General features: G+C 40.9%; 1 protein-coding gene across 1 annotated transcript in view; it reads left to right on the forward strand.

Moving 5' to 3' along the window:
• The window catches only part of BEND7 (BEN domain containing 7), a 47,751-nt gene that overhangs the window by 18,974 nt on the left and 5,684 nt on the right, over positions 1–23,093 (forward strand). Inside the window, exons 5-9 of the mRNA XM_026868019.1 lie at positions 610–732; positions 3,199–3,464; positions 7,618–7,843; positions 13,646–13,765; positions 21,987–22,037. Of these exons, the coding sequence (XP_026723820.1) occupies positions 610–732; positions 3,199–3,464; positions 7,618–7,843; positions 13,646–13,765; positions 21,987–22,037 (786 nt within the window). The remainder of the gene's footprint in view (positions 1–609; positions 733–3,198; positions 3,465–7,617; positions 7,844–13,645; positions 13,766–21,986; positions 22,038–23,093) is intronic.

The following is a 23,093-nucleotide window of genomic DNA, read 5'->3' on the forward strand; positions in this document are numbered from 1 at the left end:
AACAGAAGAACAGATTTGAAAGCTTTCCTTGCTGGTGGTTCTTTTCCATCCTGATTGGATTTTTTTTCTCCAAATAGGGTATTTATTTAATTCTCAATTTTTCACATAGTAAAGAATTGCATGTAACATTCAAGCAGTTTAAAAATTCTTAGGCCCTCATTTAATGTACAGTATAAACCTTTATTACACAGACTGTCTTCATTCTTTGTAAGACTGTTCTGGGAGATGGAGTTTTTTTTGTATGTGTGATAAAGTGAGTATGTTTATAATGAGGTTTGGTGCTATTGTTATTCAAGATGAACTAGCCTGACAATAGAGAGCCCTGCTGTGAAGAGTGCATTGTATTCACGCTCTGAGCAGTCTTCTCCAGCCCGTCTAACATTGCATCCCCTACTGTATATAATTGCATGTACTAGTAATTGGATAAAAACTAGTGTCCTCTTCCTCTTAAAAGGGACCATGTAGAAAATTATTTGCTTTTTTGCTGTGGATCTCATTTCATGATAAGGTATATTTATAATAATTTCAAATAACTGCTGGTAATTGTTGTTTGGGTGTTTTTGTGTGGAGTACATCATCTCTCTCCCATTTTGCTCCTCTCTCTCTCAGGAGAAATACCAATGGTGAATTCATCAATTGGACCAAACTGCTGTACATGTAATTGCCAGTCAACCCTACAGGCTATTCTACAAGAGCTCAAGACCATGCGAAAATTGATGCAGATTCAAGCAGGTACAATGATTAGTCCCGTACATGCATATCCATGACAAACATCTAGTTGAAGATGACCCTGCTCATTGCAGAGACATTGGACTAAATGATCTTTGGAGGTCCCTTCCAACCCAAACTATTCTATGACTCAATGTTCTTCTTGTTAGGAGGAATGATCTAGTAAGACAGAAATCTATGTGGAGACTTAGGAAAACCTGGTCTGTTTCCTGCTTTCTTGACACATCGTTCAAAGTCAAATTTTCACAGGCTTCTTGGAAATAAAATTTTTACTTCTCAGATCCTTACCTGAAACATGGGATATTATCTTGTAGGAATCTTTTAAGGCTAAATTAAAAAAAACCAAAAAAACAAAAAAACCCAAACAATCCTAACATGATTAGATACTCTATTAGTGGGAGTGGGTAAGTCAATATGCCATAACCACCCCCAGTTTGTGTTCACAGTGTGTTCATTCAGAGGTGAAAAATGCTACTTTACCTGTTGTCTGCTTACCAGTTCACTAATCTTAGGGATAGGAAAAAAATTAGAAGGCCACTTAGAGTTATTGTATAAACACTTCTTTCAAGTTACAGCTCTGTGGTAGCCTCAACTGAGCTAGCTGCTGCATGTCGTGGCCTCCACCCTTCTTCAGACTGGTTTACCAGTTCTTTCTACTGGCTGAACCAGCAATAATCTGTTCATTGGGGAAAACCCTTGAGTCTAGTTTTCTGCTACGTTAAGAGTTGAAACAGAACAGTGCAGAGTCAGAGGAGCACTAGAGCCAGCAACATAACGAGACCATGACAGCTAGGAGTTAGGTAGGTCATCATAGGCTGCTCTGAAACTGCAGCCTCTGTGTTTCCTAAAAATTAGTGTTAATACTAACGAGGAGTTGGAGATTTTGTCGGTTGAGTTGCCCATCCACTGTGAGTTATGGGGAGTGAAACCATGGAGGTTTTTTTCTTAAACTGACTGGATAAGACCTCTGTTAGGAAAGGGAGTGTTGAGTAATTAACTGATATATGGGTGGAGTGAAGGACTGACTAAACTCCTTGTCTCCACAGCGTATAGCGCTTGAGTGAGTGACGGGAAGAATCAGACAGGTTTTGTAATATCAGTTGGTACACATAAAAATGCTTTTCTAAAAGTCATCAATTTACAAAGGACCAGTTTTACAGTCTTTGCTGGGACAGGGATTCTTTATGGAGTTGCACTGATTTCGCTGAAATTACATGCATGATTAAAAATGACTTGTGGGTGAGAGGTACGGAACTGGGGTTTACGCCAGAAGAGCTGGCTCTTCAATAGCAGGAACATTTCTTATTTATTATGTGTCTACAGTGTAAGTACCTTGTTAATTACTGAATGTCTTGATTCACTGGGAATAATAGTTCATATTTTCTAGTAGGCATGAGATGATGGTTTTGCAGAGAAAAAAAAATCATTTGCCATTTCTGTTGCTAAAAGAAAAAACTAAAACACACACATATAAGCAAAAGTGTAATAACTTATTTTAGTATTCAAACACCCTTCTGTCTAAATTATAAACTACAAATTACAATCTTGTAAATCCTTACCAGAAAAGAAGTATCCCAGAAATCTTTTAATAAACAGTACTCCGAGATTATTTTTTTTCCTCAAGCTTTGTAGATGAGGATTATTTGTCGTTCACTCATATCTCGAATTAGTTTGATTTGCATGTGTAGCACTTCTTTATTTGGTTTGACCTTAATCTTACTGATTCATCCAGACATATAACTGTATCTGAGTAGTGTTCTGCTGGAGAACTCTCTCACATTGATACAGGTTCAGGATTGGTGCCTTAATTTATACATATGATTGTGGATACTGGAAAATGCAAAATATTGATAAATACAAAATATGGTCTCTTAGATTTCAGAGGTAACACATGAACTGTCAGTTTCTTTGTATGAACAGAACTGACTGATGCAACTTTGGGTTATTTTTTCCCAGAAATTAAACCATTGAATAGTATTTTCACTCATTCTTGACATAATGGTACTTGAAATGTTCTTGCTGAGCTAATTAACTTGGTAACTGCATTCATAAAAATAACTGTAATTGCATTAGCACTTGTATTATGTTTATCAGGAGAAGATGCTCAAAAACAATGAAATTCTCAGTCATTCAGGGGGGTATACAAATTAATCATTACTTAAGTCCTTCATTTCACCAACCATCCAGTGGTCACTAGGAAAAAGAACCATGTATTCCTTGTTTTTCTAAAATGCTGTTCATCAGTATGTCTTGAAAAACCTCATGGTGGAGCTCAGTGTTATTATCTGCATTGTACAGATTGGAAAATTATGCAAAGGTGATAAAATGTAACTGTTTCACATGCACAAATAGCCTTGAAACCATACCACTTACCTAGAAGATAAGTTCAGTATGTGGGTAGTTTAATAGTGCATCTGTGTGGTTATACATGCGCTTTTGTCTAAAATTTAATTCATTGATTTCTTTCAGTTGGGACTCAAAACAGACAGCAGCCTCCTGTTCCTCTGATTTGTGCGCAGAAGTCAACGATATCAAGAAAGAGAAATAAAAAGAAAAAACTGCCTCTCAAAACTGTTGAACCAGTTACCATGAATAAGAAACCCAGCCTTGCAGAGCATGAAAAGAAGTTATCGGCAAACTTGGAACGATCGAGTCTGCAAGCAGTTGACCCCCCGCTAAAACCAGAAACCCCTGTTTCAGGATTTGGAATTATCCTTGAATCGGCTTCATCAGATGTAAGTTAATATTTTAATACGTGGGATCGCAGGATTTTAAAGGACTAACTCGTTCAGGAGAATCAGTACTCAAGTCAGGTTGATGTGCATTCCCACTTTTTTGTTAGAATACACAAGCAAATCTTGGGTAGGATTGAATAGAGACAGTAGGGTTAGGTGGGGGGAGTGCTGATAACAAAGTTTTGGGAGGTTTTCTTCAAATATCATGAGTGTGTAGTTGTCCCTTGTGTTTGAGGCTGTCTGTTGTTTGAGCTTGCAGTAGAGACTTGTTCTTCACCTCTCCTGTTGCCATGAGATCAGCTGTGAGGAGTGCTGTATGTATAACCCTGTCATTTGCTGATGAGCACACATAGTCCACACGTATGCCCTTATCCTGCCGAGGTGTATTTATGTGCTGTTTCATGCCTGGCTGGTCCCACTGGCTTCAGGGGACTCCTCACCTCTATAAAGTTCATACCTCCAGCCTTTGCTGAATTGGGTCATTTGGTCTTCATTGCTGTGGTTGCTGGGTGAGGGCCTTGACACTGTTGATGATGGCAGTGTGACTAACAGAACCAAAATTTGCCACTCTAAAAATATGTACTTTTCGTATGTAAAATTGTAGTGTATGTTTTCTTGATTCATGTATTGTGTACACACTGATAGAAGTTTCATGTATCTGGTGGCTGATTGGCTTTGCTTAATGACCAAATAGATGTCATCTGAACTAGTTCACTGATAAGTAAACTGATCATTAATTTCTCTAATATATTTTTAATTTTGAACAGGCAGTTTCCAATTTCCTAAGTACTGTGAGCTACGAAAACATAATTAAATTCAGTATCAATAAGCGTAAATGAAAACAATGCAGTAGATAATATTCTACCTTTCTGGGAGTGGGAACTAATAATAAAAAAGAGCAGTCATGATAATTCAGTTATATAGATGCAAGCCACACCACTAATTAGATTGCAGTCTCATACCACAGAGTCAATGTAGTGACACAGAGTAACTAGTTTGATGCTTTTTCACAGGTTTTCCTTTTGTACTATTATGCTTAGTAATGTTTGAGGGAATGGTTTGGGGAGGGACTGGTAATTTATCTCCAGTACACAGTTTGTGCTTATAATTTCTCTTTGCTTGTGGCACTCTTTTCAGCTTGAAACACGGTTTTGAAAGAGTTTTGTACTTGCAGTGGAATTTAATTTGGCTTTATGAATGTGTTCCATCGCTGGACACAATTCTTTATAGGTGCCAATTTGACCTAAGTAAAAAAAGAAGAGAAAACGTGTGGCTCATAAATCAGGTCCTCATCTGCCCTCCCATGCTTTGGCCCCTGCTTGCCATAGTAGTTGTTTGACTAAATTTACAGAGCCAGAACCCTGAGACAAACAATTTGATTTTGTTTTGTCTTTGGAAAGAAAACAGTTGAGTTCTGAAAATAGATATATTTAACAGCTAAAATAAAATGTGACTTTAAACATTTTGAGAAGGCTAAAGAAAGTCACTTCTTTCAAAATGAATGGTGGCATTATCTTTTTTCTATTTATTCAAAAGCATCTCTAGTGTGCTCACGACCAGCATGTCTGAGTGCCTGAAAAAAATGAAAGACATTTTACACAGCACCATAAATAAATGTTCCCTTGAGAATGTTGCACAGGTTGTCTGTAGTGTGTGCGGTGTCATACACCAGGACTACTGCTGCTGCTGTTATTTTGCCAAGGTTTATTGAACTTTAAGAAAAAAATCTTAGTTTAATGTGCATAAAATTGGGGCTACCGAAACCAGTGCAATTAGTTCAGATTTGCTGACATGAAATGCTGGTACTTATGGAGGTGGAAAAAGTCTTTGTGAGACCAACTCTTAATCTAGCTCATGAATCAGAGAACCTGTTTTTTAAAAGTAATCATCTGTTACTCTTAGTTAAACTTTCCTGTGTTTGTTTTACTGTTAAAATATTTCATTTATAACCTAATCATTTCTAATCTATGTAGTACAACCTACTGAAATGTCTAGGATTAAATCTAATTCGCAGCCTGTTAATTTTAGCACTGCAGAAGCCTTTGACATTCAGGTCTTATTTATTTGATTGTACACAAATAGTCTATCCACCAGTTCCTTATGCCATGATCATTATCTGATAACAAATGCTTTTACTTTTGAGAAATCGCATTCAAAGTGATCATAAAGTTCAGTTAGTTAGTGATTGTCTTTGACTGAAGGATAGTTTACTGCTTAAGGAAAGCAAGAATAAATCAGCATTTTGCCTTCAAATTATTTCACTGAAATACAAATTGATTCCTGTATTAACAATAAAATAGTCAAACCTAAAATAATATTGAGTCCTCCGTGCTGGTGCATTGGTAAGGTTTGAAATGTCTTTTACAGTTGTATTAGTGAAGATCATTTGACTGCCCTAGGTGTCTTCATTCATTGAGGTCGTCCTAGATTGCTATCATAAGACCCAAGACCCAAGTAACAGAATAGGACAGGATACCTTCATCACCACAACAACTACATTCTAGTTTTGATTAACATGAAGTAGAATTTTTCACAAGCTGTAAACGTGGCCCACGTTTATTTACTCTTGAAAAATCTTTTCTGTCATCAGAAAGTTTACAATTTGCATATTAAAAACCCACCTACATCAGAACATTGTCAAACATCAAATGGAGCAATTCTGACTTTTGCTGGATCCAGCATTTTGAAAGTTCTCAAGGTAAAAAACAACTTTTCATCCGGAACAAGCTGAGAAACTTAAGTGCTTTTTAGATTTATTTTTTTTAAATTATTATTAGTAGGTGCATATTTTAAGATTCGTCATCCTGGCTTTCCAGAGCATTGTAATCTTCAGTTTTATCACACAATACGCATGTATATCCAATGATAGTATGTGCTTTGAACATAATCTGCTTTCTGTAACTCTCTTGATACTGTTTTTTAAAAATCCATGGGGAAAGAGTTACGCAGCCAAATCCTTCTGAGATTGGCAGTCCTTTCTTCTGTCTAGACTCAAGGCATTTGCAGGTGATTTGATGAAAGATGGCATTTGCTCTTGCTCTGTAAACATCTTTAAAAATGCACCATCACTGGTGGATATATTTTCCTGTAGGGGAAAAAAAGGAGCAAGACTATAATGTTAACTTATTTTCTCACATTGTGACCACTGATTTTTTTCTTCACTTTACAACTTCCAGATAGTATCTTAAAATTTTTAGTTTATTCATGATGTATCCTCTTTCTAGATACATAATTATTCCATACAGATGTCTTGTGTAAGCAGTGTGTGGTAGTCACAGAAGAAAATACTGCAGATATTGCTCATGTAATTTCTGATATATACAGACAGGGGCAGCAAAAAGACTCTTAGTAAGGGGACTTCCTTGAAGGTTTTTATCTGCTTTGGCCCACAATGTACTTGAGACAAGACTCTTGTGAAATACAGAATGATTTTGTTTCTGCTTCTGACTCTCCATCTCACTTTCTAGCAGTCGCATAAATCTCTGTGATTTACCACTGAGATTTTTTGTGCTGAAATAAGCTGTCTATCTAACATCATCCTCTTCTAAAGATGCATTTGGGGAATATGAAAAAGAGGGAGAAATGGATGATCAGCAAGTGCTGGTTCCAAGGGCAACCTCAAACTCATCATCTACTTCTACCTGTATGGGCTATATCTCTGCTCGAAGCCCTCTTAGGAAACCACGTGGAATGAGCTGGTAGCCCTGCATTTGTGCTTCTTTGAAATGCCTGGCTGCCTCACAGAACACTCATTCGCATCATTTGGCAGTGAAACAATTCCATAAAATGGTTAGATATATGTCCAAAAAGCATCACATAGTAGTATTGCTCTGGGATGATCCTCTGGTTTGTCATTATTATCCAATATTGAATGGTATCTCTTTTCTTTGTTAGCTGTACGCCTAGAAATAATGTCAGTAATTGTTAACTATTACAGTGGCTAGACACGAGTATGATTATTTGATTTGCTTTTTAAGGTGCTTATTCACTGATAGGGTTTGATTTCAATAAAGTAGGCTGCTGTGGTACTGAATAGCTGGGAGAAGATTCATGGTTTGATTAAGTGATTGCAAAGTCTCACCACATGCATGACTGAAGTGAAATAATGCCTTTGAATGCTCATTTAATTAAAACATTTGTATTCTTTTGGTAGCCAGAAGTGCAACTTGCAGAAGGCTTTGACGTCTTCATGCCGAAATCTCAGCTGGACTCTATATTATCAAACTATACCCGCTCAGGAAGTCTGCTCTTTAGGAAGCTGGTCTGTGCATTTTTTGATGACAAGACTTTGGCTAACTCTTTACCAAATGGCAAAAGGAAAAGAGGGCTCAATGACAACCGGAAGGGACTAGACCAAAATATTGTGGGTGCAATAAAAGGTATGGTTTTTTGCTTTCTTTCGTATGTGTAATTAGAACATATTCTCAGCTAAGGAGAGTGTAAGGGGATTAGAATTTCTGACGTGTGTTAGGTCTATTAAAATATGCAGTTTTATTTTTATTCCCTTTCATTCACTTGTTAAAAATAGCTTCTACAGGGACAGCTTGTGTTAATTTTAAGCCAATGATCCCGGTTTCTGAAGTCAGGCTGTAAGGTCAGAAACTCAGTGTTCGTATAAGATAATGTGGTGTTTTTTTTCCGGATATCAGAGATGCAAAGAAATCTTGAAAACATAATGACAGCGTAACTGATCCTCTTCGATCAAAATTCTGAGGCTTGCACTGCATCTGACTGTGCCTGCTCCGTAAATAGTTCAGTATTTGGTGGGTGGATTGGGGAGAGATGGAGGAGGATAATACTGGGACTGAGATGAATTTGATGCTTATAAGAACGGTGGTGGTTCTTCTCTTGTGGGAGCAAATTTCTTGGTGTGAGAATCCTCTGCTGGGTGTTTTATCTTATCAATCATTGCTTTCTAGCTTCCAGAAGTACATGTGTACCTTCAAACTCTGGGTTTGCAACATACAAAGAACATATTAGGTCAGAGATTCTGAGTGGAATTCTATTATTTTGAAATCTGATACAGGAGAGAAATACCTGTTACCAAAAGACAGGCTGTGTTGCAAAATAGAACTTATTTTAGAGTCTGTGACTTGTCCTGATGTACAGATTGCTAACCTAGAAGACATAAAGCAATGAGAAGAGCTCCTTTCAGTCCACTGATAGCAAAAGGAAGCAAGGGAACCTTTTGCAAGCACCTCGCACCTCTGTGTCCACTTTGGGCAACTTTCCCCATGCAAGATAGGTATTGGCATCCTGGCTTGAGTCCAGTGAAGGGCTGCCAAGACTTATGGTACTGAAGCAGATAAGTGGTGAAGTATGTGTGTGAAGTGACATATGAGAAAACACTGAGAGAACTGGAGAAAAGATGATTCAGAAGAAACTTTACTACTGTCCACAACTACCTAATGGCACGGTGTAGAGAAGATGAAGTCAGACTCTTAGAATCACAAGAAGCATCGGACGCATGGAAAATTTCAACGTGATCTAGGAAAAGCTTTCAACATAAGGGTGTTTGCACAGTGGAATAGGGGCTCAGAGGGGCTGCAGGGTCTCTGTTGCTGGAAATACTCAAAACTTGACTTGTGACAGTCCAGAACATCGTGACTTAGTTGGCCATGCTGTGAACAGCAAGCTGTTCATGGAGACCTCTAGAAGACCCTTTCAACCTGTGCAGTTCTGCACTAAAGTATATGTTGTGGCTGTGTCATAGTCATAATACGTCTTACAGAGTTGCTGGCTGACTTTCTTACAGTTATGCTTATAATTAGGTTTAAATCACAAACACATTTTTATATCTTCCTTTTTTGAGCTCAATAATCTGCAAAAATCCAAAGTTGAATTCACTCTCTGTATCTTATTCTTCCTTAAAAGCTTTAATAAATAACTTAAATGGAAGAAAAAGGAGTTCAAAATTACTTTTTTTAGAAAAACCACCTTTAATTTGAGCAGCACTGTGATAAAAGAAATGTTTTTCAGTAGATGCAGCGGCACTACTAAAATAGCAGTTGTCACCCACTGCAGAGAGCAGTGTTTCTCAGTAGCCAAGCTTGTATTATTGAGCAGATTCTGAGGCTTGGTTTAACCTCTTCCCTTGAGTTTGGGAGGAGAAAGGGGGGAGTTGTACTTCCACCAGATAAATTTCATCTGTGATGGTACTACTAGGTACCACTGTAACAGTGATCTTTATTGGCATTTACAGTGTTTCCCAAATGCTAGTGCCTGATCCCTGATAGGGGAACCCATCCCTAAAAGCTGCTATGGAATAAGATGCCAAGAGCTGACATCCTGTGGATCTTTACTCAGCCTGGCTCCAATAGCACCCTTCTTCCCTCCAAAGAGCTGGGCTGTCGGGCACTGTGGTTTCATTTATTCCAAGAAATAACTGAGCCAGTATGAAATCTCCACAAGAACAATACCATGTTGTTTGCATTATTATCATTAGTACATTCCTCTACCACGTGCCCACATATCCTTTAGTGGGACTTTTAGTCCTTTTCCATGACAGAGATACAAAAGTGGAGAAAAGGCTACATTCATGACAAAAACAAGCAGAGAACTTAAATGAGAGACTGTTTGCTTGAAAATCTCTCTTCCTGTCTGAAAACATTTTAACTGCCATCCTTACAAGTAATTTAGCGCTTCTGCAAAAGGATGATTAGCCAGGGAGAGATTCTCTCTTTTGACTTCGGGTATTTAGTGGCACTTGTTGAATCAGTTGCAGTGTTTCTCCTGGGCAATCAGTTTTCCTTGTGAGTCGCATCAATCTTTCACTGAGAACTGGGGGAAAAAAAGATTTAAAAAAAAAAAAAAGATCAGAAGTAGTTATTTTTTCCTTTATGTCATTGACTAGAAATCTTCCCTGCAGAAGTCAGTGAGCTGTGTTCAGATATAAGTGAGAAGTGTCCCTCAGGGATCCATGCTGGGACCAATACTATTTAATATCTTCATCAATTACATAGTGGGATTGAATGCATCCTCAGCAAGTTTGCAGACACCAAGCTGAGTGATGCAGTTGATTTACTAGAGGGAAGGGATGACATCTAGATGGACCTGGGCAGGCTTGAGGAGTGGGCCCATGTGAACCTCGTGGGGTTCAATAAGGTTCAGTACAAGATCCTGCAACTGAGTCATGGTAATCCCCAGTATCAGTGCAGATTTGGGGATGAAGGGATTGAGCGCAGCTGTGCAGAGAAGGACTTGGGGGTACTGGTGGACAAAAAATTAGATATGAGCCAGCACTGTGTGCTCACAGCTCAGAAAGCCAACCGTATACTGGGCTGCATCAAGAGAAGTGTGGCCAGCAGGGCAAGGGAGGGGATCCTCCCCCTCTTCTCTCATGAGATTCCCCCTGCAGTGCTGGGTCCAGCTCTGGGGTCCCCAGTACAGGGAACACACGGACCTGTTGGAGCGGGTCCAGAGGAGGCCACGAGGATGATCAGAGGGCTGGAACACCTCCCCTGTGAAGAAAAGCTGAGAGAGTTGGGGTTGCTCAGCCTGGAGAAGAGAAGGCCCCAGGGAGACCTTATAGTGGCCTTTCAATACTTAAAGGGGGCTTATAAGGATGATGGAGACAAACTTTTTACCAGGGTCTGTAGTGACAGGACAAGGGGCAGCAGTTTTAAAATTAAAGAGAGTAAGTTTAGACTGGACATTCGGAAGACTGGTTTTTGTAATAATAAGGTGGTGAGGCACTGGAGCAGATTGCCTGGAGAATCACTGGAAGTGTTCAAGGCCAGGTTGGATGGGGCTTTGAGCAACCTGATCTAGTGCAAGATGTCACTACCCTGGTGGGGTGATTGATGATCTTTAGAAGTCCCTTTCAGCTCAAACCAGTCTATGATTCTATGATAGTGGGTCCCACTTCTACCTCCTTTCTATTACATTCCTATTCCTTTTTGCCCATGTTAGTGTTTCACTAACCACACATTGAGCAAAACTATTTTGACTTTCATTCAAGAGAAGAACAAGAAAGTTAGAGAAGAGAAACAAGTTAACACATTGACTCTCCAAGACTGCAGTCTCTGGCTTCCTGTGCAGGCAAGATCAGGCAGTGGTCATAATCCCACAGTAGGCACCTGTGGTGGGTGGTCTGGGCACAGCCTAGTGTCAGAGATTGTCACAGAATCATTGAGGTTGGAAAAGACCTTGAAGATCACCCAGTCCAACCATTAACCTAACACTGACAGTTCCCAACTACACCAGATCCTTCAGTACTGTGTCAATCTGACTCTTAAACCCCTCCAGGGATGGGCACTCCCCCCCTGCCCTGGGCAACCCATTCCAGTGCCTAACAACTCCTTCTGGAAATAAGTGCTTCCTAATATCCAGTCTAAACCTTCCCTGGTGCAACTTGAGGCCATTCCCTCTTGTCCTATCACTTGTTACTTAGTTACAGAGACTCATCCCCAGCTCTCTGCACCCTCCTGTCAGGGAGCTGTAGAGGGCGATGAGGTCTCCCCTCAGCCTCCTCTTCTCCAGACTAAACCCCCCCAGTTCCCTCAGCCGCTCCCTGTACGACCTGTGCTCCAGACCCTGCACCAGCTCCGTTGCCCTTCTCTGGACACGCTCGAGTCATTCAATGTCCTTTTTGTAGTGAGGGGCCCAAAACTGAACACAGGAATCGAGGGGCGGCCTCACCAGTGCCGAGTACAGGGGTCAGATCCCTTCCCTGTCCCTGCTGGCCACACTACTGCTGACACAAGCCAGGATGCCATTGGCCTTCTTGGCCACCTGGGCACACTGCTGGCTCCTGTCCAGCCAGCTGCCAATCAAAACCCCCAGGTCCGTCTCTGACTGGCAGCTCTCCAGCCACTCCTCCCCAAGCCTGTAGCGCTGCTGGGGGTGGTTGTGGCCCAAGTGCACAAGTCCCCAGGCCTTGGTCACAAGCAGGAGCTGCAGCTGCGTGTTTGAAATACATAGGAGTCTTAAATCATTGATCAGGTTCCCCTTGTGTCAGGTACTGTGTGGATTCAGAAGGGAAAGATTATTTCTACCATCAGAGAGACCATAATTTTTGCAAATCAGACCCTGGCAATGTGTGGTGCTGTACTGACTTCTCTGGGATAGCCCTCAGAGTTGACCTGACGTTCTTTCTGATCAAACTACAGAGGAAAGTATTGCTATGCCTTTCATGCAGTGGTTTTGTGAAGTTGTTAACATGGAGAGAGGTTGGAGGATGTGATTACTTTTGATCCTCTTATACTTACCATCTAGCACTGTCTCAAAAGTGTATGTATAAAAATACTAAAATTGTCATTTTTTTGCATCCTTCCCTGTCCCGTTTGTGTGACATTAATTCTCAAGGATTACAAATTCTTTGAGCTAGGACCAGTTTTCTCTTTTTGTTTGCCAGCCATAATTGGACACTGGGCTCTGAGACCTCTGACTAAGACTACAATAGGAACACTAACAGTAATAATATTTTTTCTATTTCCTCTTTTGTTTATTTTTTGCACACCTCTCAGTTGAAAATCAATTGCATCAGTTTCACTCCATCTATAATTTTGGTTTTTTGGTATAATATTGCTAGGTTTGCTGTAAATATGGAATTAAAGATAATGTTGGGCCTTTGTGTACCATTTTTAAAAAATATAAAATTGGACCTATAAGATACTTAATTTTTCTCAGTAATGGCTTTTTTTTTTTTTTTAGCAGCTTTATAAAAATTCTATTCCATCTGCTTTGACAGTATAAGAACTGTAGAGCTTTCTGCAGTCATAGGACTTACAGCTTTCATCACTTTGCCTTCAGCCTCAGGGACTTGACCAAGAGGCCACCAAATGACCAGATCTTCAGCTCTCTACTTGCACCATATGAAAGGCAGCATTTCTAAGTGTCTGACACATCTGGAGACTCAGTTCAAAGTACACTATTATTTTTCTGTCATGTTTTTGTGTGAAATTCATGAATGGAAGACATCAGGTCTAGACTGTTTCTCTGGGATAGGCTTTTATAAGTAGTAACTATGGTATTACTATGATTGTTGTACACACAAATTACTTCTGAATTATAAACTTGTGAAATGCTGAGTTGGATTCTGTTCTCACAATCCTAGATTTGGCCATTTAAATGCTTTTTGATAAGTGGATAATTCAATATATTTTGGTTATAATCCTCTCCAGTCTCATTTTCTTCATTCTGGTGGCATATTTAAAAAATATGATATCTTTTTATTTCAGTCTTTACAGAAAAATACTGCACTGCTAACCATGTGGATAAACTTCCTGGTCCTAGAGACTGGGTCCAGATTCTTCAGGATCAAATTAAGCTTGCAAGAAGACGATTAAAAAGAGGCTCAGGTATGTATAAAAATATAAGGAACAACATGTGAGTGTAAGATTAAAATCTTAGAGCCTTTGTATCCACAAAAGTGTTTTTCTTGTTGACTGTGGAGCTGTACATGTTCACTCTATGAAAATTAGACCTCAAAGATGTTCACAGGTTTCTGTGTAAAGTACAGTGTTTCCTTATGTTTGGTATGGTAGCAGTTCTCTCTAACCCCTTTCCATTAGCACTCAAATTATTCTTCCCAGTGCTTGATGAAATCTAAGTCCTAAACTAGCAGATCCATCCAGGTTTGCAGATAGAAGTTTTTTTTATTCTGTGTTACTTGGTCTGACAGGCCACTCACTGTACTGTTAACACATAACCCAGGTGGCTTTTGCCTCTAAACTATATGTTTCTGGAAGCATAGATGAGTTTTTTTACATTCCTTGTGAAAGAACAGCATCACCGTAGCAAAAAAACCCACCACCCACCCTGGTTGTGCTGGCGAGGTTCTGCAATACACAGGAGGGAGTTTGCCAGCAGTGAGTAACAGGTAATGTAGATAGGATTTTGCAGCAACAGTGCTCAATTTGGGCTGGGGTAACATGCATGCTTGGGGCTGGGACCAGCCTGTGGTGAAGCATACAGCTGATGAGCTCTCAGCTCCAGCCACAAACAGCAACGTGCAGTCTCAAAATCCCCAGTAGAATTCATGGGAAGCCAATATCACTGATTAACAGATGTATAATTACTTTATAAAGCTTAGCTAGTCTCCTTTCCATCTTCATGCCACCCATCCTACCAAGGGGCTTTCTTCATACAAGGCTTCACTTACTCTTCCTCATCCTGATGTTTTCTTAAGGCTCTTTCATGGTCATATTTCTTGCCTGTTGCTCCCTTGGAGCATCTGACACTATTGTCCGAGACACATCACTTGTATCAATATCCTTAAACACGTTCCTTCACTGTTAGCATATTTAGCTGCCTGCCTTTTCCCTTCTTCCCTTCTGCCCATCACCACAACTAAGTGCCTGTTAGCATTGTCAGGTTGACAGGATGGGAAACCTGGTGGCTCCACAGGGGATGCTGGTAGTCCCCATGGCTATGGGGGGAGAGCAAAACCAGAGCAAATGTCCTTTCTGGCTCCCTGTCTCAGAGAGCCAATGTTTTCTGTCCAAAGCGGTGTCTCTGAAGCATGCACTTAGACTGGCATCTAAAATCATTCTCCACAACGTTATTAATGCCAGCAGGGAAAAGCATAAGACTGAGGAAAATGAGAAACACCCAGAGACAGAAATAACACAGAGGGAGGAAAAAAAGAGCAGATTATTCAGTAGCATAAGCTTCCATGAGGAGAGAAGCAAACCAGCAGTAGCCTTAAAAAGGGTTTCTGGTGCACGTTGGGGGAGGGAGGAGAGAGGGATACAAGGTAATCTTGTTAAAGACAGTGTCAGATTACTGGTGTTGTACAACAGGACTGCTTTCTGCCCCTTCCAGGGCTGCCACCTCCAGGACAGGAGGGTGGAAGTGGGATGCCAGGCTTCCATAAGGGGAAGAGTGCAGTGTGGGATGTGGGGAGCAGAGGGTCCTTGGGCTCTCTGCAGAAGATCCCTCAGGAAAGAGGATTGACCTAATTTTGTTTTGATTTTTATTTTCTTTCATCCGTTTTTATTTGCTTTTCTTCATGCCTCTGCAGGATATTAATTAAAATGACAATGACATTCAGCTTTTGCCTTTCAAATGGGGCCACCTCCATCTCTGGTCCTTTCTCAGGATGGGAGAATCTAAGCAGAGGATATTGTTTCTAAGCTAGCAAAACTATGAAGAAAATAAAGTGAAGCTGAGTATAGTGTGCCTGAGTAAGATAGACTCCATTATATGTCTCTGCCTGCAGAGGGAAGGTAACTCGTTAACCGGTATGTGGATGAGCAGTGAGCAGCAGCCCCTTAGGTTTATTTGCTAAAAAAAGTACACAGTACCTAGATGGTAGAAAAGCTTTTTTTTTGGTGTTGTTTAGTTTGCTGGCCATTCCTTGAAGTGCAGTGGTTTCTCTCTGATGTGAGGCCACAGGCAGACATGCTCTTTTCGATCTAGCAGGCGTGATGGGACGCACGACTGTGGCCATCTGCACCTCACCGTCTGCTGCTGTCTCCACTGGTGGCTGAAGCTAACCCACCCTGACCTTGCACTGAAGCAAGTGAGAAGTTTCCACAGCCTTTGTGACAGCAAAACAGTAGATAGCAGCAGAGAGGCAGGAGCAGACAGCTGGTTGCAGTAACATCTTCATCTTGTTGAAAGAAGATTTGTTAGTATTTTTATGTTACAACTGTGAATTTCTGGTAGGAGGGACATAGAGCAGATCAGGTGACAGATCTGTGTAGTCCCATATTTTGTTTCCAGCAATGGCAGTTAGCAGATGCCTGGGCAGGTCTGTAGGACCGAGGGAAGGATGTTGCGATGCTTCCTAGCATAGTCTCACAGCCCTTCAGCAGATTTATCCTGATACAAAACTGGTTGTGTGGGAACTATGTACATTTTAACTTTTCATTGTGAAGCCATACCAAATTGTTAAAGCTGTGTCTAACTTACAGAGACCAAAACAGAAGGGGAGGGCAGGCATGAAGGGAGGTTTGATCTGCTGTGGGAAGAAGGTGTCCCAGGACTCCATGTTGCAAAATGTAGCTTTTAAGAATCTTAAAACTATGGGAATAGCAGCCACTGAGATGTGGGACTCATCACTCATACAAGCTGAGCTCTTGAGCTATTCCAAGTCTGCATGGGGCTGGTGGAGCAGAGACCGAGCCCTCCCAAGTAAGTCTCCTCATGTCCATACTCCCAGGACATTCTCTTCTAGTTTTGACTCCACTTGCTCACTGAAACATTCCAGGTGAGTTTGTGGGTATAGACTAAGGTGCCCAAAGGACAAATCTGAGCCAGTGTTACACTAAATTTACCCAAGACTTTCTGAGCCAATATGTCTCCCAGTTGCCTGATGTCAGTAATTTATCTACATTAGTTTCTGGTTTGTTGTAATGCACAGGCTTTATATGGAGAAAACTTAAGATGATCCATTTATTTTACAGAAGCCACAAGACAACTTTAGTCACCACTGAGTTGGGCTAAATTTTAACAGCAGTAGTATTTAAGAGAGGAGGGGCAGGTTTTCCATCCTGCTTGCCTTTCCCTGAGCCATTTAGTACATCCTCTGATTAGTTTTTCATTTCAAACCAGGCAGTAAGACAGTGCATTCATGATCATCCCTCTCTGCTTTATCCTGTGAAACATTATTTCAGTCTGATAACGTAAATCCTGCTCTAGCTTTCAGTGTTATCAACAATTTCAGAGAATTCTAGCAAATGTGTGGAGTGGATCTGCTTTTCGTACCTCTTTCTATAGGGCATACTCTCCTGAGTGGTTCCAGATGAAATGAAATTATGATCACTGGATCACAGATGCTGCCCAGCTTCAACCTTATTTATCATGTTTGGCTCATCTCCTAGAGTTAGGGACAGAAAGGCTCCCTACTTGGAAAGCTAATCAGAAAAACACTTAAAAATTCTGCTTTCTAGAAAATAGTTCCCCTGTGTAGATTTTGAAAGGTTGTTATCCTAAGCCAAATAAAAATTCATTTAAGTTCTGAATCAATGACAATATTTTTCATAGCTGGAAATATTATTTTTTTAATTTATTTATTTTGCTTTGGCTTTTTTCTTAGTTCTTCTAGATTATTGCCTGAGATCTGAGACTTGGGTAGGTTTTTTTTATTTGTTAGATCTGAGAATAAAGCTGTCACTGCCATTAAATTTTTATTGGCCTTGTTCAGTCTTTTCAAAATTTCACAAGTTGGCTGTCACAAAGGGGAGAAGAAACTGCGAGGTTAATGTTACAAACAGATGTTATAATTAAAATTAAAGAGTATGATAATATTCTTCAGCCTTGACTACTGGTCCCATTTCATGCCAACAGCACAGCGTACTGGGGCACGGCTTCATAGCGCCAGATCTGTCTTCTCCAGCAGAGAAACTGAATCTTTTTGGCTGCTGAGATGGCATGCAAAGTGGCCCTGGAAGGGAAGAAGTCAGAGGAAAAAGCATGTGCATAGGTTTCCTCTCTTAAAGCAGTGTGAATTTCAATGCAAATTGCCTTGTAATTTACAGCAGCAGGTTTCCCACAGCGTGGTCTTTTCACCCTTCAAAAGAGAATATGGGTAGGTGGCTGGTGGCCTTGCCAGTGGAAGCACAGAGGGAGACAGTCATCCATTAGCATAGAGATCTTAAAACAGGTAAAATCAGAAGGAACTGACTCGCTGTTCGTGTCACCTTTGTGCCAGATGTAGCATCCAAGCCTTTTGATTACTAAACTCTCCATCCATTAATAAGCAGGAGGTCAGGGGCCACACATCTCTCGCAGCAAGTTCTTCCTCCCTTTTTATGTTTTGAAGAGCCTGAAAGCCATTATTCTATAACGGCTGTCCACTGCATAGACAGGGAAGCTGGTCCTGGATGAGTAATACTTCCGAAGTACACAGGGTAAGAGCTGTTCATGCAAAGTGACTACCTTGTGCATAACCTGGAAGCTTTTGATTGCCCTACTCTATAAAGGAGAATATGGCAATGTTCGAAAACATGCCGAAGTTTTGGGGGCAGGATTAATTTTAAATAAATAACATGCCATGACTCTTCATTCTTGAACCATTGTTTAAAATTACCATTACCTTGTTGCAATGTAAAATAGTGGGAGGAGGAAAAATGTGTACCTTATTTTCTGGAAATACACCTTTTCTCTCACATCCTTATTCAAATGAGGGTTTTTTTTGCTTTCTATTTCTCTTCATCCTTCTGATTTCCTTGGTTTGTGTTTTTGATACAATATGTACATGTTGTGAGAAATCAGGTCGTTTTTTTGTTTAGCAATAGACACAGGGCCAGAGAGGGTGTAGGATGCAAGTCCAGCACATGGTATGGTGGTTTTGTGGCCAGTATCTTAGCTAAAGATGGCAATATTAAAATGATTAATTGCTGTATTCATCACCCTGAGTGTACATGTATGTCATGGTCACTCCCCCTCCCCACAGTGGGGTAGGGGAGAGAAGTAAAAAAAGTAAAACTTGAGCATTGAGATAAAGACAGTTTAATAGGATGGGAAAGGAAGGGAAAAGAATAATAATGGAATATATAAAACAAGTGATGCACAATAAAACTGCTCACCACCCGCTGACCAATGCCCAGTCAATCCCCGAGCCGCAGTGCCCCCCAGCTAGCTCCCCCCAGTTTATATACTGGGCATGATGTCATATAGCGTAGAATACCCCTTTGGCTCGTTTGGGTCAGCTGTCCTTGCTGTGTCCCTCACAACTTCTTGTCTACCCTCAGCCTCCACTGGCAGGGAAAAAGAAGCTGAAAAGTCCTTGACTTAGTAGAAACACTGCATAGCAACAGCTAAAGCATCAGTATGTTATCAACATTATTCTCATTCTAAATCCAAAACACAGCACTGTACCGGCTGCTAGGAAGAAAATTAACTATTCCAGCAGAAACCAGGACAATGTGCTTCTGTCCAAGGAGCAAACTGGTAGGTGTACCCTTAACAGACAAAGGTACATTAGAAGCTAAACAATTTTTCTTTTGGTGGTGGGGGGAAATATTTCTAAAGAAGCGACTACCAGGATTGTTTTGCAAGAGCTACTGAGCTCTAAGCAAAAGACAGAGGCTCTGAATTCCCACAGTAGGATCTATTCCTGCTTGCCTTGTCTTGCAAGCTGGCTCAAGACAAGTAAAGTTTGGCTTTCAGCCTCTGGGTGCGGTTGTCGAAGGCAAACCTTCTTTCCTGCTTGGAATGACATGTGAGAAGCTGCTGGTTTACATCCATGTTAGGAGGTCGAGGTGTTTGTCATGCCTTTGTGTCATACTTTACCTGGAGCTGCAGTTATGCATCCAGTTTCATAAAAGAAATTCAGGCAGCTACTGAGAAGAGTGATTAGGCTCTCCGGGCATCTGCTGTGCTCCCACTCCCTTTCTGGCTCTGGCACAAGCATTCATGTGGTGATGTTGTCAGTTTTTAACTAGAGCTGATCTTGGTGACTATATAAACATTTGTGCTGGCATGGAACAGCACTGGAACAACTGGTAGGAGAGCTGGACCTCATCTGTCAGTCTTGTGCCAGATTAAAATGGCCAGGTAACTTTGTTACCAACAAAGCTGGTTCTGCAAAGCTGGAGACTTAAGTCCTTATCTTCCGAAAGCAAGGTAAATTCCTAGCTTGCATTTGTTTCCTTTGGTACTACTGCCTTCCTGAGTTCAGTTTTAGCCAGGTGTAAGAAGACCAGTTAGGCAGAAAGGTAACCGCATCCCTAGAGCTCCTTTAAAACATTCTACTTCTGCTGAGATTTCCAGAAAACCTGTGACTGGAGTGGACAGTCTAGTTGGCACCAGCCCTGATACTGATAGAGGGAAGACTTTCCAATCCATTGCCAGTACTCAGATCTGGCTCTCCTGATTTTCATAGCTTGGGTCCCCTTGACCCAAGGGGCCAGTTACAGTTTTGTCTCTTGTTATGCTGAGTAGCTGTGCCACAGAACCCCTTGGTGCAGATAGTTCTTCACAACATAGCGAGAAGTTGGCCTTGGACTGTCACTCCAGATTTTTTACGCTGTGTATATCCTGTTGGCTGTTTCTCAGCTTCTCGTTTCACCTCCTGTCTCCTCCCTTGCTTATTCTTCCATCACTGGCAGTCCGGTTCAGATGCAAACCAGCCTAGGTAACATCTTCCCATTTACTGAGCCACCCGTTCCTTCCAGAATTCAAGGTTTTTGCAGTAAGCTGTTCCAAGCATTTAAATTGTATCTGCCAGTGTGCCACCTTCTCACAGAAAGTGGAAAAAGGTATCAACTGAAGGCACAGTCACAGGTCTGTACCGTGTCCTTGTCAGGGCTTTCCATTTAAATGTTTTGTGGGAGAAAAACTGCTTAGTACTAGGGTTTTTAGTTTGTATCTGTTTTCCGTAGCTGAGTTAATTTTGCAGAGCTGAGAAGAGAGAATATAGCTAAACTAATATCCAGAGAGAGCACCTGCTTGGTCCAGGGATGGATAGCCAAGAGTTGTTGGATCTGGATCTACATTAGGAAGCTGGATTAGTCCTTCTTACAGTATCATCATAAAGGCAACAACTCGACATCCTCATGTGTAGTGCCATGATAAAGAAGACCAGGACAGTTAGTTTAGTTTCAAGTGAGGGCTGAACTAAGTTGCTCAGTGCATCTGTAGCTTTGATCAGATTTGATCCCTATGGATGTTGTGCAGTGAATGGCTCTCAGTAGTATATCCACCACACTGACCATGTACTGTGTGATGGACTGGTCCTACCAAACACCTAGTTTGCTGAAGTGCTCTCAAAGATCTCATTGTGTTTTACGGGCCTTAAATATCATGCTGAAGTGCCAAAAGACAAAGGTAATATGATTTTGAATAGGGCTTGCATAGGTTAGGCACAGATTTCCTGTTACATGTTTAACTTACTCGAGGTTCGCATGCACACTCCAAGGTACTACAGTCTAACAAGTCACTGCACATCTGGTGAGCCAAATTAGCTATCTTTATGTATACCCTTGGCCTGTGGCAAATATGAGATGAACAAATTAGGCTTTTAGCCTTCCTTCACCCTGGGCTAAATTAAGTCAAATGATCTTGCATAAGCTGTGGGTTGAAAGCCTGTGTGTATACATACACTGTAATTGCCTGTGTACCTGCATGCTTATGTGCTTTTTTAAGTATGCTGGGTGCCCACCTGCTTCTTTGAAGACATTTTGCCCTAGTAAATCTGTTCCCCACAAAATAAGCTTGCCTGTGGTCATGGGAAGTGTGGGTGCAGAAATGTGGTATACACCCTTCCCCTTAGGTGTCGGAGGGTGGAGTACCAGCCTGAGAGGCTCTTCCTCCAAGAACCACTGGGGACTTTTCTGATGTGATTTTACCAAATGATTGCAACTCCTTTTATCATCCAGATATCCCGAAACCTTAAAAAGAGAAAGTGTTAGCTGGCACAACTGCTTCTTATTACCCAACTCCCTCTTCTAAGTTTGCATTTTTATTATATGACCTTTTCCTCCAAGCAGTGAGTTTTTAACTGAGCAATAGAAAATTGCAGCTGAGGAAAGTAGATAGAAAATGCAAAACCACTCTACAGTATGTAGCTTTTTAATCGCATTCCTGTATTCAGTAAAAGTAATGAGATTTCTTGTTTATATTTGTAATCAGCAGAGGCAACTGACTGTGATGAGAAGCCGGACATTTCTCTACTACAAACAGGTAAAATGCATTAAAATTTTTATCAGCTTCCAATGTGTGTGTTTGTTTATTTATGGCACAGAAGCAGTTTTCAATAATCCTGGTGTGCCATATACAGTCAGGTAATTGCACACAGGACCCAGCTATCTTAAGTTCTGAATGGCCTGTATTAAAAAACAAATACATCAGAATCTTACAATTTCCCCCTCTATTTCATGTTCATAAAACCTCAAGGTTCACGGTAGCAGCTAAGCTAATAAGTCCAGTAAGTTACCCTTTTTATGCCAGATAGAGACTTGTGCTCATCTCTGGTATTTCTGGGAGTTTTTCTGAATTCTTAACAGTGTTATTGGTAGGAACAAACACAACAATTTTTACTGTAGGATCTGTTCAGTTGTTGAAAGTATTAGCAATAATATCTTGGGTTCACAGAAGGATTGAAAAGATATTTATATGCTAGTTAAGTGTTGGTTTGCTTTTTCTTGAAGTGCAGCCACCCTGCCTTAGAAGCCTGACAGTTGCTAAACAGCAGCTTAGCTGTGCAGTTGTGTGGACTGGGAAATAAGATTTTTGCACACTGTTGCACATGGTGTTGAAATCCATACAGGCTGAGACTGAAATTTGAAGCACCCTCTTGTTAAGAGTCAGTCCATCACTAGGTGCCCTGATGATAGGAGCTGAGCTGCCATCCTCTGAAAATCCAGTGGGGCCAGAGTCTGGGGAGATGGTCATTTCCCTGCATTAGAGTCATTTCCCTGTAATTTCAACAAGGTGCTGCCTGTTATCCCCAGAGCCAAATTAAAAGGAGGGAAGATTTTGGGCAAACAACTAGTATCAGGGATTATGGTGCGTTTTTATCATATTTCTGAGGTGTAACAACAAAGGGTGGTTGGAGATCAGCGATGCTATTGCTGTGAAGAACAGGACAGGGCTGATAGCAGGTTGCTGAGTGCGTGGCACGGTACCTGGAGGCTATGTGGTGAATGGGGGAGTACTAGTACCATCACAGCATCTGTCTGCTGTGCAAGGGCTTCCTAATCTCCCTTGCCTAAGGGCTGGAGAAAGAGCTTTCACACA

The sequence above is a fragment of the Athene cunicularia genome, assembly GCF_003259725.1.
Source record: "Athene cunicularia isolate RWA chromosome 1 unlocalized genomic scaffold, athCun1 chr1_part2, whole genome shotgun sequence".
NCBI classification, from domain to species: Eukaryota; Metazoa; Chordata; class Aves; order Strigiformes; family Strigidae; genus Athene; species Athene cunicularia.